Source organism: Pongo pygmaeus, chromosome 4 (assembly GCF_028885625.2).
Source record: "Pongo pygmaeus isolate AG05252 chromosome 4, NHGRI_mPonPyg2-v2.0_pri, whole genome shotgun sequence".
Classification (NCBI taxonomy): domain Eukaryota; kingdom Metazoa; phylum Chordata; class Mammalia; order Primates; family Hominidae; genus Pongo; species Pongo pygmaeus.
This window is the reverse complement of record NC_072377.2, coordinates 168,468,711-168,485,747: the sequence shown is the minus strand read 5'-3', so window position 1 is coordinate 168,485,747 and position 17,037 is coordinate 168,468,711. Positions and strand designations below refer to the sequence as shown.

General features: G+C 38.0%; 1 protein-coding gene across 2 annotated transcripts; it reads right to left on the bottom strand.

Annotated features, from left to right (window-relative positions):
• Positions 1-241: 241 nt before the first annotated feature.
• MAT2B (methionine adenosyltransferase 2 non-catalytic beta subunit) lies at positions 242-16,474 on the bottom strand. Of its 2 annotated transcripts, none has more exons than XM_054487359.2 (7): positions 15,961-16,474; positions 7,162-7,356; positions 5,694-5,808; positions 5,373-5,525; positions 2,688-2,881; positions 1,722-1,835; positions 242-1,200 (listed from the first exon to the last, which is right to left on the bottom strand). In XM_054487359.2, exons 1-7 carry the CDS (start codon positions 15,988-15,990, stop codon positions 1,030-1,032), a joined length of 972 nt encoding a protein of 323 aa, XP_054343334.1. In that variant the 5' UTR covers positions 15,991-16,474; the 3' UTR covers positions 242-1,029. The 2 variants fall into 2 exon arrangements, with proteins under 2 accessions (XP_054343334.1, XP_054343333.1); XM_054487358.2 differs by lacking the exon at positions 15,961-16,474 and adding an exon at positions 13,639-13,859.
• Between the last annotated feature and the right edge of the window lie 563 nt (positions 16,475-17,037).

Genomic DNA, 17,037 nt, shown 5'->3' with positions numbered 1-17,037 from the left:
TTCCCACAAATAGATACAGTATCTGTAACATTCTAGGATGGGGTGGTAAGTTCACATTCTGGATCAAGTGTTAATTTTATTGTGTTTTATTTCAATACATATTAAACTATATTCTTTTGTATGTATCAGATGTTACATCAGAAGTATGTAATTTTTAAAAATTAAAGCAACAAAAGAACAATTAGTTTAGAAGTTTGGTCCTTACATTTAAAAAGAGAAGTAAATACAAGAAAACTAAGCATTACATGCCAGCAGTACATATTTATTATTATTCATGAATGGTGAAAAGACTTACAAGGCCCATTATTATGAGTATAACCACACATATGAAATATCACTTAGCGGCAACATGGGATGAAAAGGACAGTTATATATTTATATTAAAAAAATACACGTTTGCATTCAATGTTTGCCTAGAAAAAAAATACATGTACACACACTCTTTCAAGTGCTCCCCATAAACTGCTATAAAAGCAGGAGGCATCAAGCTGTAGAAGTTCCAATATACATAACATGTTGAAATATCTCAAGCATAAAAACTGTACGTAACTTGCAAAAATAAAGTTCCTTTCTTCAAACATTTTGATCTGAGCTCAGGCAAAGCAAATAATGAACACCAATGATTTTTATACTATTTCACACAATTTAAAATAATCAACATGAAAAGGTCAACAGCTTCAAAAATCCTGAAAACATGGAGGTTACGAGAATGAACAATTTCATCTGAAAAGTCTACAGCAGATCTGCTTCATCCTGACTCTCAAATATTTAAGGATCATAATTTACTATACTCAAACTCCAAGTTTAGCCAGGACAAACAAAATGATAAAAAGAAAAATTACTGCAAACAGGGCATGACTGCCCTTTAGTTTCTTTAGACAATTTCACTAGTGCAAGAGCATCATTTACCTGAAAGATCCTAAGAGTCACAATTAAAGTACTCATACAAAACTATTTCCTTTGTTCTTTAAAAAGTGCCACATACTATACTTTTCATTTAAAAAAAAAAAAAAAACCAACACAAATAAACTAATGAAAGACGGTTTGTCTCCATCTCTTGTCAATGAGGAAAGGCCAAAGTGATTCTTTGATTCCAATTCGAAATGGTGTTCGTTGGCCAATGCCCAAGGTCTCCAATTTGGAGCAGTCAAGCTGAGCATTTCTTGGACGTTGTGCTCCTAGGACAGGGCTGTCAGTAATCTTTAAAGAAAGATAAACACAAAAAAATCAAAAGTAAGTGAAAGGCTATATTTTGAGGGCTTTGTTCTCCGACCTTTTTTTTTTAATATGTATATATTTTTAAACAGAGATGAGATCTCCCTCCATTGCCCAGGCTAGTCTCAAATTCCTGGGCTCAAGGGATCCTCCTGCCTCAGCCTCCCAAAGTGTTGGGATTACAAGCATGAGCCATTGTGCCTGGCCATTTTGAGGTTTTATATTTGCTACTTATTTTTGCTCTTAGTGTAAGAAATCTGATTTGATCATCCCTGGAAAAATAAACCAAATGCCTGTCACCATCAAGACAATAATACATTTTCTACAAACTTCAATACTCATGATCTTCTCTACAGATGATAATTTAGAGAAAAGCAGCACTATGAACAGCCAGCATACAAGCAAAGTTCACTTTGATTAGTACTGAGAAATGAAGTTACCCAACACAGCAATAATATATACCACAGCAATGGATCTAAAGAAGGTTTTTACAGCCATGTACTTACAGGTCTTAAGTGACTGCTGGGGAGGTTGAAGGCATCTGCAATTGCACATGCCATTTCATACTTAGTCATCTGTTCATTGCCAGACCAGTGAAAGGTTCCCTTAATTGATGGATCCTAAGAACAATGACACAATAAATTCAATAGTTTCAACTTTTTGAGCTGAGTAGAATAATAGGTTTGACAAAAAAGCTTACTTAAAATAAGGTCCAGGAACTAAAAGGCAACTCTCTTTTTCTGGAAAGCTCTCCACAAGATATCTAAAATCAAATTCCTACTAATACTCTTAGCAAAACACAAAAGAGCAATTTCTAGAATTTAAACCTTAAGAATTTTTAAAATCAAAAAAAGGCTCCAATTTTACTTAATTAGTGGGAACATGAAAAATCATCATTACAAATTTTTATGAAAACAGTACAATTTAATGAGTATTTTTAATTATCCTAAGCTGAAACAAAAACTTAATAGAACCATTTTTCAAGTTGAGCTATAACTTTCTTAAATATTGTCATGTTATATATTACAAAATATAATTCTCATATATTAAAAACTGTGGTCATCCTATTAATATTCTAAACTAAATCAGTCTCATCTTTCTTTGTATGGATATTATATTTAATATCAACTTTTTCAAATGTGCTGGGATTACAGGTGTGAGCCACCATGCCCAGCCCCCAAAGAGTACCTTCTTATAAGACCTTAGATGATTATTTTGAAGTTTCCTAACACTTTGCAATAAAAGAAATGATGGGATCTATAGTACATAAGAAATATATTCAAACAGAAGAGCATAATATTTTTATTCTTCATGAATATAGTGTATATGTAAACTACTTTTGTTTGGTCTCCTAGTTTTAAAAAAGCACTTTGGCTTTCACTCAGTAACACTCCAAGTATAGCTATGAAAGTTCAAGCATGGAAAAGACAAACCAGACCTCCGCTAAGATAGGACTCAGGAATCCTTCTTACCAGCATTCTCTTCTCTGCTAGCTGCCGGCACACAGTGGCCACATCTTTGACATGTGTGGGGAACCTCTGCTGCCAGTGATCCATGTTTGCTGACTTGTTGCTGAACTGCACTTTATCAAACATAACAGTCACAGCACTTTCTTCGAGCTTTTCAACTTCCCCATACAGAATAGGAATCCTCAAAACAGCAGCTCCTAGAGAAGAATAAAAGCAAATAATTTAAAGCTGATTGGTTCTTAAATTTTGATGTAAGATACAAGGGTGTGGATTTAAATAATATCAAAGTAGAAACCTTGCCTTTTAATTAAAATATACCAAAATGACACAGCTCACTTGTGACAATAAGATGTAAAAATATTCAAGGCCAGGCACAGGCACAGTGGCTCATGCCTATAATGCTAGCACTTTGGGAGGCCAAGGCAGAAGGATCACTTGAAGCCAGGAGTTCAAGATGAGCCTGGGCATCATAGCAAAACTCTGTCTCTACAAAAAATTAAAATGAAAATTAGCTGGGCAGGTGGCACATGCCTGTAGTCCCAGCTACTTGGGAGGCTGAGTAAGGCAAAAGGATGTCTTGAGCCTGGAAGTTCAAGGTTGCAATGAGCTATGACTGCACCACTGTACTCCAGCCTGGGCAACAGAGTGAGACCCTGCCTCAAAAATAAAATTAAAAACAGTCAAAGGCTGAGTGCGGTGGGGCTCATGCCTGTAATTCCAGCACTTGGGAGGCCAAGGCAGGAGGACTACTTGAGCCCAGGAGTTTGAGACCAGCGTGGGCAACACAGTGAGACCTTGTCTCTACAAAATGTAAAAAAGTTAGCCATTCGTGGTGGGAGGATCGCTTAAGCCAAGGAGGTCAAGGGTGTAGTAAGCTGTGTTCACCCCACTGCACTCCAGCCCAAGCGACTGAGACCTTGTCTCAAAAAAAAAAAAAAAAAAGGCAAAACCACATTTGTTAAGTATCTTCTGTCATTTGGACTAGTTTTTTTATATACATAAATCCTACATTAATATGATCATTAAAAATAAAACCTATCATGACAACTAAATGCAATGAATAGTCTTTGACTGGATGCTAGATTAAAAAATAAAAGCAATAAAGGACATTTTTGGCATAAATGAGAAAATTCCTAAATAGATTTGTATTTGATTACAGTACCATATTAATGTTAGGTTTCCAATGTATGATAACTGCATTGTAATTATGTGAAGAACATTCTTGTTGTTAGAAGATAAAAGGTGAAGTATTTGGAGATGAAATTCAACTAATTATCAATGGGTCTGGCAAAAGCAAACGTATAAAACAAATGTGACAAAACATTAACAATTTGTGAATCTATGTGAAGGGTATATGAGTGTTCACATTAGTTTTACAACCACTCATTAATATTTAGATTTTATAATGGTCCCTGCTGATGGTATACAATAGTTAACACTTTAACTGCAAATCAAACATTTTCTTTTAAATTATATGACAAGAGAACTTAGATACTGCTATGGTTTGAATGTTTTTGTCCTCTCCAAAAATTCATGTTGAAACTTAATCCACGAAGCAACAGTGTTGGGAGGTGGGGCATTTTGGGAAGTGTTCAGGTGGTCATCAGCACTCTGCTCTTATAAATGGATTAATGCCATTATAAAAGGGCTTGAAGGAGAAGCACATCCCTTTCTGCTCTTCTGCCGTAAGAACACAGCATTCCTCTCCTCCAGAGGACCAGAAAGACCCTCACCTTGATCTTGGACTTCTCAGCCTCTAGAACTGTGTGAAATAAATTTCTGTTCTTTATAAATTACTGAGTTGTTGGTATTCTGTTATAGCAGCACGAAACAAACTAAGACAAATGTATTCAAGGATGATTTCAACAGAATAATTTATAATACAAGAAAACTTTTTAAAAAACTAAATGTCCATTAGTAAGGTATTCTATACTAGGGCTGCTTCTCAAGGCCATAGTACAGTCTAAGGCAGTAGTTTTAGTGCAGGGGACCATTAAATTAAGTACTATGCAGCCACTAATAGGAGTAAGATATCCCAGAATAGGTTCCACTTGTACTGAAATGCAAAGATATTGAGGGAAAAAAAACCAGGTTATGAAACAACATGCATACACTTTTTGAAAATATATAAAAATGCTTCCACACTTAACCACATTTGGTGTTTATCTCCCTGAGGCAGCATTTATGAGAACTTTTGTTCTTAGTAAGTTTACATTTTTTCTAAGGAGTGTATACTTTTTATATATGGAGATGTGTATTATACACAAACACATATAGGAAAAAAGAACCATACATAGAATGTTAATACATACAACATACATAGAATACAAACAAAATACATACACATGTAACAGAATAACATACATATAACAGAATACATACACAGAATATCTCACTCTAAGAGAAATTATACTGCCCTGTTTTTTGAAAGTAAGTTAAAAAAGCTTGCATTACCTGACTTGTTTTCTATGTGTAAAGATGAATATGTAAACACTGATAGTGGAAACTGTCTTGAAGGATTCACAAAGTAGTTATCTCAGAATTTTTTATTTTATTAACTATATTCTAATTTTTCTCTAATGATTCATATTCATCGACTTTTTAAATTTAAAAACATGTATATGTATATGTATAAATAATTTTTAAAGTCTTCAAAAACAATCAGGGGCTAAAGAGATTATGTCTTACCTAGATTGTTCTCCAGGACAGCCTTTTCTCCATCTAATTTTGTTTTGCCATACAAATTTAGGGGAGCTGGTATGTCTTCCTCTCTGTAAGGTGGATTTGTTCCATCAAATACATAATCTGAGCTAATGTAGATGAGAAATGCTCCAACAGCAGCTACAAAAAAAGAAGACAAATCTATTAAATGTTTACATGACATTACTCTTTCATGGAATTTAGAATGGTTTTTCATGATATATAAAAACAACCATCTACAAAACTTTAATTTCTAAAAACTCAGCAATCACTTAATATTTTATGAAAATTTTATAAAGTCATCATTACCTGCTTCCTTTGCTAAATTCCCAGAAGCATCCACATTAAGTTGAGAGGCAGCATCTGGCTGATTTTCTACAACATCTGGTCTTCTCTCTGCTGCACAATGTACTATAACATGGGGCTGGAAGTTAAGCATTGACGTATTTTTAACTCAAAATAAAATGAAAGAGGTATTACAGCCTTCTTAAAGTTAATTCAGAGAAAAATGTGCAGTAAGTCAACATTCTTTCAACTAAGAATAAATCATTGTAATTTCTAATGTAGTTTTGTCATGCTGCTTCTTTTCCCCGCAAGGTTCAAACTTAAAATATTTATAGGCACTGAAAAGAGTATTTCATAATACGTAGACACAAACCAGGAAAAAAACTGTCAACAACTGTATTTCTACTCTGGTGTGATGGTTCATGCATGTAATCTCAACACTTTGGGAGGCTGAGGTGAGAGACTGCTTGAGGCCAGGAGTTCAGGATAAGACTGGGCAACGTAGTGGTACTCAATCTCTACAAAAAAATTTAAAAATTAGCCAGTCGTGGTGGCATGAGCCTGTAGTTCTAACTCTGCGGAGGCCGAGGCAGAAGGATCACTTGAGCCAAGGAATTCAAGGCTACAGTGGACTGTGATCGATCTACAGTACTTCACCCTGAGCTACAGAGTGAGACCCTGTCTGAAAATAAAACAACCATGTTTCTAGGCTGGGCGCGGTGGCTCAAATCTGTAATCCCAGCACTTTGGAAGGCTGAGGTGGGCGGATCACTTGAGGTCAGCAGTTCAAGACCAGCCTGGCCAACATGGTGAAACCCCATCTCTACTAGAAATACAACAATTAGCCAGGTGTGCTTGTGCATGCCTGTAGTCTCAGGTACTCAGGAAGCTGAGGCAGGAGAATTGCTTGAACCCTGGGAGGCGGAGGCTGCAGTGAGCTCAACTGCACCACTGCACTCCAGCCTGGGCAACAAAGCAAGATTACGTCTCAAAAACAAGAACAAAACGGAAGTGTTTCTAAATCAAAACAAGTTTTATCCCCCAACTTGGACAGGAGGAAAGAGGTATCATTTATGCAATTAACATGATTTAAATATCTAATAAATCCATGTCAAAGGGAGAATAGTATCAATGATACCAAAAACCTCTCTGAGCCTGCTTCCTCAGCTCTAAAATGAAAATAACTATTTTGCAGTGTTGTGACGTTTACAGTAACATTTTAAAACCATTCGCAGAGAAAGTGTTACTTAGAAGGCACTCTATAAACATAAGCATTTTATAAAATGCTTCATATTTGTCTTTGTCAACGTATCAAAATTTAACTTTAAGGTTTATATATACCATGTCACGCTAAATGAAAAAAATGCTACTGCATAATACAGCTTTAGAGCTTTCAAGCATAGTAGTTTCCTTGAGAGCAAGGATAGTTTCTGTATCATCGAGACAATTCTTAATATTGTTCATGTATATGTTAAAATAACCTAAATCATACCTGAAAATCATGAATGATGTGATGAACTGCATTAGAATCCAATAGATTAACCTGTTCAAATTTTGGTCTTGCTCTTCTAAAACCACAGCCAACAGCATGCCAATTATTCTGCTGAAATTCTTTGTGTACAGCTCTGCCAAGAAGCCCAGTGGCACCAGTAACCAGAACCCTCCTATTAGGGATGTTAACTTCCTCCTAAAAGGTGAAGGAAGAAAGAAAGAGTTACTAACTTTGAAAATAGTTCTCTCAAATAAATTAGTCACCATCGTTGTTCCCTAAATGTCTTAATTCTACGTATTTTGACTCACGTCCCATATCTGCAAGCCAATTCTAAAGTTAAGTTAAGGCCGGGCACCAGGCTCACGCCTGTAATTCCAATACTTTTGGAATGCGAGGCAGGTAGATCCGCTGAGCCCAGGAGTTTGAGACCAGCCTGGGTAACATAGTGAGACCCATCTCAATACAAAAAAAAAGTAAAAATATACTTTATATTTATAAAAATAAATTTTTAAAATAAAAACAGCAGAAAACGCAACTTAAAAATGTAATAAAGTTAGAACAACGATTAATCAAACCATATAAAAAACTGTATCACTTAAGAAAAAGTTTTTGCCAGGCAAGGTGGCTCATGCCTTTAATCCTAGCACTTTGGGAGGCCAAGGCAGGTGGATCACTTGAGCCCAGGAGTTCGAGACCAGCCTGGGCAACACGGTAAAACCCCGTCCTTACAAAAAAAAAAAATTAAAAAAAAAAAAAGCAAAAATTAGCCGAGTTACAGGTGGTGCATGCCTGTAGTCCTAGCTACTTGGGAGGCTGGGGTGGAAGGATCACTTGAGCCTGGGAGGTCAAGGCTGTAGTAAGCAGAGATCATGACATGCACTCCAGTCTGGGGGACAGAGTGAGACCCTGTCTCAAAAAAAAAATTTTTTTTAATTAAAAAAGTTATAATAATCTTACCCAAGGAAAAGAACATAAGATGATATGCAAGGAATTATGTAGATTTATATTTCCTATGTTAACAGAAAATCCTATTTTTATGATTGATAATACCCAATGAGTTAGTAAACAGCAACTTTTTTTATACTTTTGCTCCAAGTACCTAAATAGTAAATAACATTACATTCTTCAGTTTATAAGACTTTACAATTTGTCTTGCTCCTATAGATATGACTGAAGGTACTCTTTGGGTCTCTAGAGAGAAATGTGTTTTAAGTTTACCCATTTTAAGGCCTGATTAGTATTTGGGTCAAATCTGCCAATATATTTACAAGCTGACATTTATGGTCTTCAGATTTTAATCCCAAATGTTCTTTCAAGACTCAATGATTTATCATATTTTGATGGACCCAAGGTAGAGAATTAATCAACATTTCAAAGGAATATATGAGGAGGAAAAAAAACTTGGTCCTTAACAACACTTAAATGCTTTCTAAGTTTAACCAAATTGGTAAATGTTCCTTAGTTAACCCTAAATTTACCTACACAGAATCGTTAAAATTGGCCAGGCGCAGTGGCTCATGCCTGTAATCCCAGCACTTTGGGAGGCCGAGCAGGGCAGATCACCTGAGGTCAGGAGTTCAAGACCAGCCTGGCCAACATGGTGAAACCCCATCTCTTCTAAAAATACAAAAAAATTAGCCAGGCGTGGTTGCGGGCACCTGTAATCCCAGCTACTCGGGAGGCTGAGGCAGGAGAATTGCTTGAACCCAGGAGGCGGAGGTTGCAATGAGCCAAGATGGTGCCACTGCACTCCAGCCTGGGCAACAAGAGCAAGACTCCATCTCAAAAAATAAAAAAAAAAGCTAAAATTAATAAACACAAAGGATAAGAAAAAATATTTTAAGCTGATCTGTGTTGCTACTGTGAAACAAATAAATTCTTACACACAGAAATGAAAAAGAACCACTATTTAGGAAACAATTTAAATTCTATGTTTCCAAGCATAGTTCCAAAAATATCCCTTCTTCCCAAGATGGGTAACACCTAGTTTCCAACCAGGATCTTGAATAAAGTCAACTTTTACTATTAAAAACAAACCAGTTATTTTATCTCAAGAGTTGTTATAATCACCTAATTCTGAGCTGTCAAAAAATTAAAATACATATACAATAACCAAAGACCTTTTAAAACCCTTAGCTCAATTAAATTACTTAGCCGAATACATACATTTTTTTTAAAAGGCACCAAAATCAAGTATTTCTAGCAATCAAAAACCTAAAATGAAAAGACTAACAGGGAAAGATAGTATAAAGGTAAATTCTTAGGATTATTTTTCCTTAGTTCAACCAATTTCAAGACATTTTAAAAGTTGAAAGCAATTTCATTCAGGCTGTGTTGCAAAACTTGGCTCTAAACCAACTGATCTATGAAAACAAGGATTTCAGCCAACAAAATATTTTCTTTGAAATTTGGCAAGAAAACAGCTCTACAAAGATTGAACTGTAAAGAGGAGAAAACATGCCAAGTCTAGTACAGATACAATCAGAGAAAACAATTTACACAGGATAAATACGGTAAAGATTCCTGAAAAAATACTCTAAAAGAGAGATAATTTGGTTTCTTCCGAGTTTCTCACTTTTTACTTCACTCTAGGGAAGCAAAGGAACAGGCACAGTTCCTAAGGTCAGTGGTTCTCATGCTTCAGTGTGGATCAGAATCACCTGGAGGGCTTTTAGATCACAAAGGTCTGGGGTGGGGCTTGATAATTTGCATTCCCAACAAGTTCCAACAAGTGATGCTGATCATCGTGATTTGGAGACTGCACTTAGAGGACCAGTGTACTCTCGAACTCCAGGAAAGTTCAAAGCTTTCATAAAAATCCATTTCTCTTATACAAGCAAAACAAAAAGTGCCATCTACCTTTCTCAAAATGACAACAGTATCTTTCCCTCTTAAAAAAGAAAACTTGAAATAGAAGCCAAAGCATTATCCAATCCACAAGTTACTAAACAGTGAATTAAGATCTGTGTACTTCACTGATTCTGTGAAGTACACTTGTTTCTTCATTTTAACATCTCTGTTAAATGAATAAAAAAAAAAATCTTATGAATTGTCATAGTTTAGCAGTATTTTTTGCTAACTTAGTGCAACTTAAGTAAGAGTCCAGATGATCTTCTTATAATTAAGAGCTTCTTGGAGTTGATGCAGTATTAAGTAAAGAGAAGAACAAGGCTCTTTAGGGAATATAATACGCTTAACTTAAAAAAGCAAGTGGAGTTGTATAAGAAAATGCAACTTTATATCCTTATACCCCTGGGTTACTACCTAAGGTCTCCAGTAAGCCCCAGCCTATAACATGTTAATTTTCAAACAGAATGTTGTGCAGTATCATTTCCATTTCAGTAAATGCTTGCCCTTCAGATCCTCACTCTTAATAAAAATCTTGAGCACTGACATCTGACCCCAGGGTACTGTACACTGTTTCATATTTTTTTCTAGGTAATTTTAGGTAATCTCAACTACTTGGGAGGCTGAGGCAAGAGAACTGCTTGAACCTGGGAGACAGAGGTTGTAGTGAGCCAAGATCGCGCCATTGCACTCCAGCCTGGGGGACAAGAGCTAGACTTCATCTCAAAAAAACAAAACAACAACAACAACAAAAAAAACAAAAAAAAGAAAACTAACATGTTATATAAGTATATAATCATAGTTTTTTTTTTTTTTTTTTTTTTTTTAATAACAGCAGTTTGAGGCCAGGTGCCATGGCTCACACCTGTAATCCCAGCACTTTGGGAGGCCAAGGTGGGTGGACCACCTGAGGTCAGGGGTTCAAAACCAGCCTGGCCAACATGGTGAAACGCTGTCTCTACCAAAAATACAAAAATTAGTCAGGCATGGTGGTGGGTGCCTATAATCTCAGCTACTTGGGAGGCTGAGGCAGGAGAATCGCTTGAACCCTGGAGGCAGAGGTTGCAGTGAGCAGAGATTGAGCCACTGCAATTCAGACTGGATGACAGAGCAAGAAGAAAAAAAATAAAAAAAAAAAAACAGCAGCTTTTTAGACGAGATATTATTTCCAAAGCGAGTAACAAGAAGTCCAGTGTTAAAGGTTTTGTCTACAGTAAAAGAGAAAAAGCTGGAACCTGAGTCTTCTTGCTTCTCTGGGGTCAAGTCAAATACACTGCATTTTGTCTCAATCCTGTGAACTAACATTTGGTTTCATGAATGATTAAAGTTTTATCTGTTCTGCCACAAACTGGTGTTTAGAAGTTATTCCATCTCTACTGATCTAATTCCTCATTGGTAAATGGGGGAGGCATTTAGACAAAATGACTAAGGCTCTTTCAGCTTTAAAGTTCTACATTTCTAACATTTTCCATATTATCCCTACCACAAGGAGTCTGAATAGTTTCGTTTAAATAAGGTAACTTTTCCTCTGAATATGCATTACTGCGAAATTTAAAATATGCCAAACAAATATCTCTATTTTTGAGTTTCTATATAAACAGTATTCTGCCTTTTACACTGTTTTATTGAGGCTTTTTGGTTCGTTCTTTAGAAAAAGAAATATCCCTCTAAAAAACTACTTTGGACCTGCACTCCATTAATTATTTTAGTTGTGCACAAGGAAGAAATGTCTAAACACTTTAAGAAACTCAGAATGAAAGAATAAAATGCTATCTAGTTCACTCAAGGCACAATAAAGAGTTGATAATACTTTGCCTGAAGTCTACTTTTTCTCAATTTTTATTACATGGCGGAAAGTAGATCTAATATCAGTTTAAGTTACTCTAAACGTATCTGCCTCTTACTGTCTAAACTTTGAAGTACGGAATTCAATCACTCCAAGGGACCAGATTTATGGACACCAAAAAAAATTTCTTGAAAAATTAAGTACATATAAATAAATGTTCTTGTTATCCTATCTAATCGAATGATACCAAATGGTATAGGTAATGGGAGATACATGGCTCTTTCCAAATGGTCCAACACAGTACTCTGGGACAGTGATTTCTACTTTAGCACACCTGCATTAATGTCTACTAAAAATGTTCTAGAAAAGTAAAGAATGGAGTATTACTAGTATGTGGTTTTCCTAAATTTCAGTGGTAAATACCTTGTCGTTTTTGGAAACTTTAAAACTTGGCACAGTTTCATGTTTATTTTTTAATTCCCCAGAAACAGACCTTTAAGTAAACATTACTGAGCTTTACTTTTTAAGATTCTCTGACTACTTAGGTGGGATTGGTCTAACTCCTACTGCGACGCTACTGTGCTCCACAGACAGTATTACCAACAAGAACCACTCCAGGCTGCTTCTTTAACATTAACTATGAGACAGTTCTAGTTCTCATGAGTCAGTAAGCTTTAATTCTACAGGTTTTGAGAGCAGTAAGTCTGTGCCAAGCTCTTCGTTGTTTCATTTTTAATGAAGGAAAACATGAAAAGCTATTTTCATTTTCATATTGAACTTCTTTTTGTGAAAGTAGATTAAGCTTTATATGCACACGTACACATACGAATGCATACATATAAATGTAAACGTACAATATGTAACATGCACTCAGCACCGTCTGGAGGACCTAGGAACATAGAGGTTTAATAGACCATTTATCCTAACTTTACATTCAAAGAACCAAAGTGATTTGAAAACCCTAAGTAAATTTGGAATCATAAAAACTTTGCATTAACAGAAACAGCCATCTCCTATATTCTCTCTTCTCTCCAAAAGACATGGTCTGGGCATTAGCAGTGTTCTTATCCCCAGGGCTGGATATGTTCTGTGGACAGATTAATGCTGGAGGCCCTTGAGTGGAATGGAGCAGGATGGGGCGGGGGTGCGAGGGGCACCAGAGATGGATCTTCCAATCATCATCATAGTCTTCCTTCAGGGAAACTCCGTAGTGGTTCAAAGCCCGACACAGTCACACAAACCTGTATCTGAATTCCAGGCTCCAACCTTACGGAATGAACGTGGGCCAATGTCTCACCCTCTATGCCTGTTTTCTCATCTACAAAATGAGGCAATAACAGTATCTCACAGTGGAGGATTAAAGTAATGCCCGTCAAGTGCATAACATAGTGCAGACAACTTAAGAGTTCAATAAGTTGTCATCTCCAGCACTTTTATTTGTGAGAAGTCACCTTTTCCTGTTCTTTGTCAAACCCACGAACTTGTAAGATCGAGGAATACGAACCAAAGATGAATAAACGGGGAAAAACAAAATCAAAACAGAAAACAATTCTGAAAAACCTCTTCGTCCTCAGGAGCAGAGACAGAACTCGAAAGTAAAACCTCCACCTACTTGCTTCCTGCCGCAGTGGCTGGAAGAAAAAAACACTGACCCGTGTGCGCTGAGATAAACAAACTCGGTGGCGCCCCCCTCGGATCCGGGGCTGGGAGAGTGGCGGTGAGACCACTCCCGGCCGGAGGCTCTGACCCGGGCGAAATACGCCTGGAAAGCCGCCCGAGCCCCGGCGGCTCGTCCCCCTCGGCGCCCCCGCTCCCACCGGAGACGCCCAGGCCGACTCCCTCACCTCCACCAGCCGGCAGCTCCCGGGAACAAAGTGTATAGAGAGCTCTTTCTCCCGCCCCACCATGCCCGCCGTCTTCACGCCGCAGCCTCAGCGGCCGCCACCTCCTCCAACCCAGGATCGACGCGGGCCTCAGCTCAGACGCCCTCGGCCCGCCTCCCCTAGGCCCAGAACGACCCCGCTCGCCGCTTCCGGCTTCCGCTGCCATAGCCGCGCCCGTTGATTGGCCACGCTCCGCCGACGCCCCAGAAAGAGGGCGGGTACGCGCGGTCCGCCCCCAGCCCACGCGCCGATGCTTAAAGCGACACATAAAAGAAAGGCCCTGACCTTAGGCAGTGAATTCAGGTTTTGTTTCGGAGATTTTATTTGTGTGCTTTTTATTCTACTTTTTTTCTTTTTTTTCTTGACTCGGGAAAGGATTGAAGTGGATCGCCTTGAGTTTCAAGTTTGCAGAATGCGCAGTGCATGAGGATCGACTGAGCAATATAAAAAGTAGAATAAAAAGCATTTTAAAGTCATGGGGGGCGGGGGCGGAGGTGGGTAGAGCATAACGGACACATCTCTAGAGCCCTAGGTGGGGGTTTTGAAAGATTTAGAAAAAGACAAGGAATAAAAATAAAAGGGTTGGCGTCTGAGCCATTTGTCTTCCTGGGATGATTAAAAAAAGAAAAAACCTGTGTGTGAGATTTCAAAAATGTAAAACTATTTTTAACTAATTAAAAATAAAAAGTTGTGGGGGGAAGGAAGATGAACTACTTAGGTACCTCTTCAAAACGCAGATCCTCGGACTTTACCCATAATTACAGAACAAGAAACGAGCCCGGGGTCCGACTTCTTAATGGGTTTAACCAGAATCAAGCCCACCCTTTAAGAAACACCGCCTCGGGGATTGCAGGATTGGGCCACACGAGCCCAGCCTTGGTAAGCACCGAGAATTTAAGCAGCAGCGTGTAAGGCTGGGCGTTCTACCACCTTTTAAAAGTTAATCGCCCTAAGTGCTGATGCCGACTTATTTCCCTTCCAGTTAAAAACCGCAAAAAGTCCTCAGCCGGGCCGGACGCTTGTGAAATTTATGCAGAAAGTAAACCCTGGCACAGGCCGTGTACGATTTGCCAACTTTGCACCGAATAGTCCAAGGGTTCCTGTGTGCCCAGGATAGCAAGCTCTAAACGTCGCCCACAAACGTGACCACTGCTTGGATTTTCCTAGGGCCTTTCCCCGACTCCTAATCCTTTTTGGTTTATTTTCAAACTAAAGACTAAGCAGCCTTTTAAAGAAGTTTTCCACGTCAGAACACCGTGACTTTCCTTCCTCCCCAACCCCCAACAAAAACTCATTTCCTTATTCGTGTAAACATAAAGTTTCTCTAGAACAGTAATCGAAGACAGCCTGAGGTTTCTTATGTTCCGATTTTTTGTTTAAACACAGGCTATTACTGTTCATCAGTTTGGCATTATTTACGGAATCCTTGAGGACTGCCCCAGCGCTAAACAAGCATAATCAGGGGACAACAAAGAAGAGGGCGGGAAGAGGGCCAGGGGAGCAGCCAAGATCATCTTACCACTCCTCTCTTAAAAACTGGGAATTCGGTTTAAAGTTTCTAGTCGCAACACGTGATATAATCTTACCTTTCTATGGGAGAAAAGAATTAATTCTTCATACTTCAACGTGAAGAAGGTTTAAGGGCAAGCATATACAATTAGCATTCTGATTCTCAGAGCAGCCTAGTCTTGAGGAACAGAAAGACTTTAACTTGGCTACTTTTGAGAATCTGACTTGATCCTTTCCCCGTAAAAGTTGGGTACAGTTCTAGGGGCATATGTTTGGATATGGTTTTTAATCATTTTCTTTAATGATGGTAGGGTCTATGCGAATCAAACGCCATTCTTACATAGACAATATACAACTTGGTGTGGTGGCTAAGTCTATACATTTAAAGAGAGCAGCCTGAAACTAAAAGTTATGTTAGCAGATTCAATTTATACAGAGACAAAGAACATCTGGAACACACAACTACAGATAAAATCCTTATTTATGTAGAAACTTTATATACATAATTGCATTTAAAATGGTAAATGAAACTACAGTTCTGTCTTGCATTTTATTGTCAGCTAATGAGACTTAGCTGAGCCCTTCATAACCTGGTTCTCTAGGTCAGTAACTAAAGTTGGCTTATTCTTCCAGAGGTTCTGTTTTAAGGAAATGAATGACACCCGTTTCTATTTTCTTTACACAACAATTCTGTTTTTAGCAGGCGTTCACTGGAATGCTTTTAAAGCATCTCTTACTCTAGAATGCTTCATTTCTTGAATTGCTAGTTCTTACCTGCTCCATGTCCTCTGGCATTTCAGGCATGACTCCAGAATTAATTCAGGAGAGCAGATACGGGATGGGTCTTAGCCTCTGCCTTCTCTTGCTGGGTCTTTGTTCGCTTCTGCCTGCAGAGAGCGCAGGCACGCCAAAACGTGAGGCGCAGCTTCACTTGACCTTTTAAATTAGCATTTTGATTCCAATCCCGGAATCTCGTGCAGTTTTCCACATGGCAGTAAGCTGGTAGCTGATTCCCCGTGGTAGTCTCGAAAATACCCAATGAGAAGTTTCATGTTTAATTGCCAGTCAAGCCTGGGTCTATTTGCAGAACTATTTGGTAGAACTAACTACTTAACAAAAACAAAAACAAAAACAAAAACAAAAACCCAACAACTTCCTGTCAAGACTCCTTGTAGTTTTCTCTTGCAGAAGAAGAGTGAGCCACACTTTTGGAAAGCACACAGATCATGCAGTTGATTCCTGTTCTAAAAGGCACAATTTTCTATCATTTTAGTTACACCTTATTGCAACAGATTATGTTTAGTAAAATTCTCCAGTGCTTTCCCTTCCCAGTGCTTTTTAATTATTTCAAAGGAGAGTAAAAGGCAGTGGTGGTAACAGCACGCAAGAAGTAAAATGCAACGGGTCATTTCCATTAATACTATGCTGCCCTCTGAGAAAATGGTAGATGGGGTGAGCGGCCTTAAGTTTCACAAAGCATTAAGGACTTCTAGATAAGTGATTTCCAAACCTGCCTGCACCACAGAACCTAAGGAATGAAATCATTCTCTGGGAGCGAAGCCCAGTAATCTGTTTTTGAAGACTTTCAAGGGTGATGAATGTGCTCAGTGAGCTTTGCACCGCTATTCTGAATTATGGCTCTGTATCAATTTAAGAACATCAAAAATTGCCATTCGAATTGAACTAAAAAAATCATCTAACTTTTAATGTTATATTCATTTAGAGCACACAGCGCATGGTAAACTCTGAGGCATTCAGAGAAATCTATTAATATAAATTATGAAGAATTGTTGTGTGTGTGTGTTTGCATTTGTGAACAAATGTGAACCTGAAAAAGCCGGTCCTTCAAGA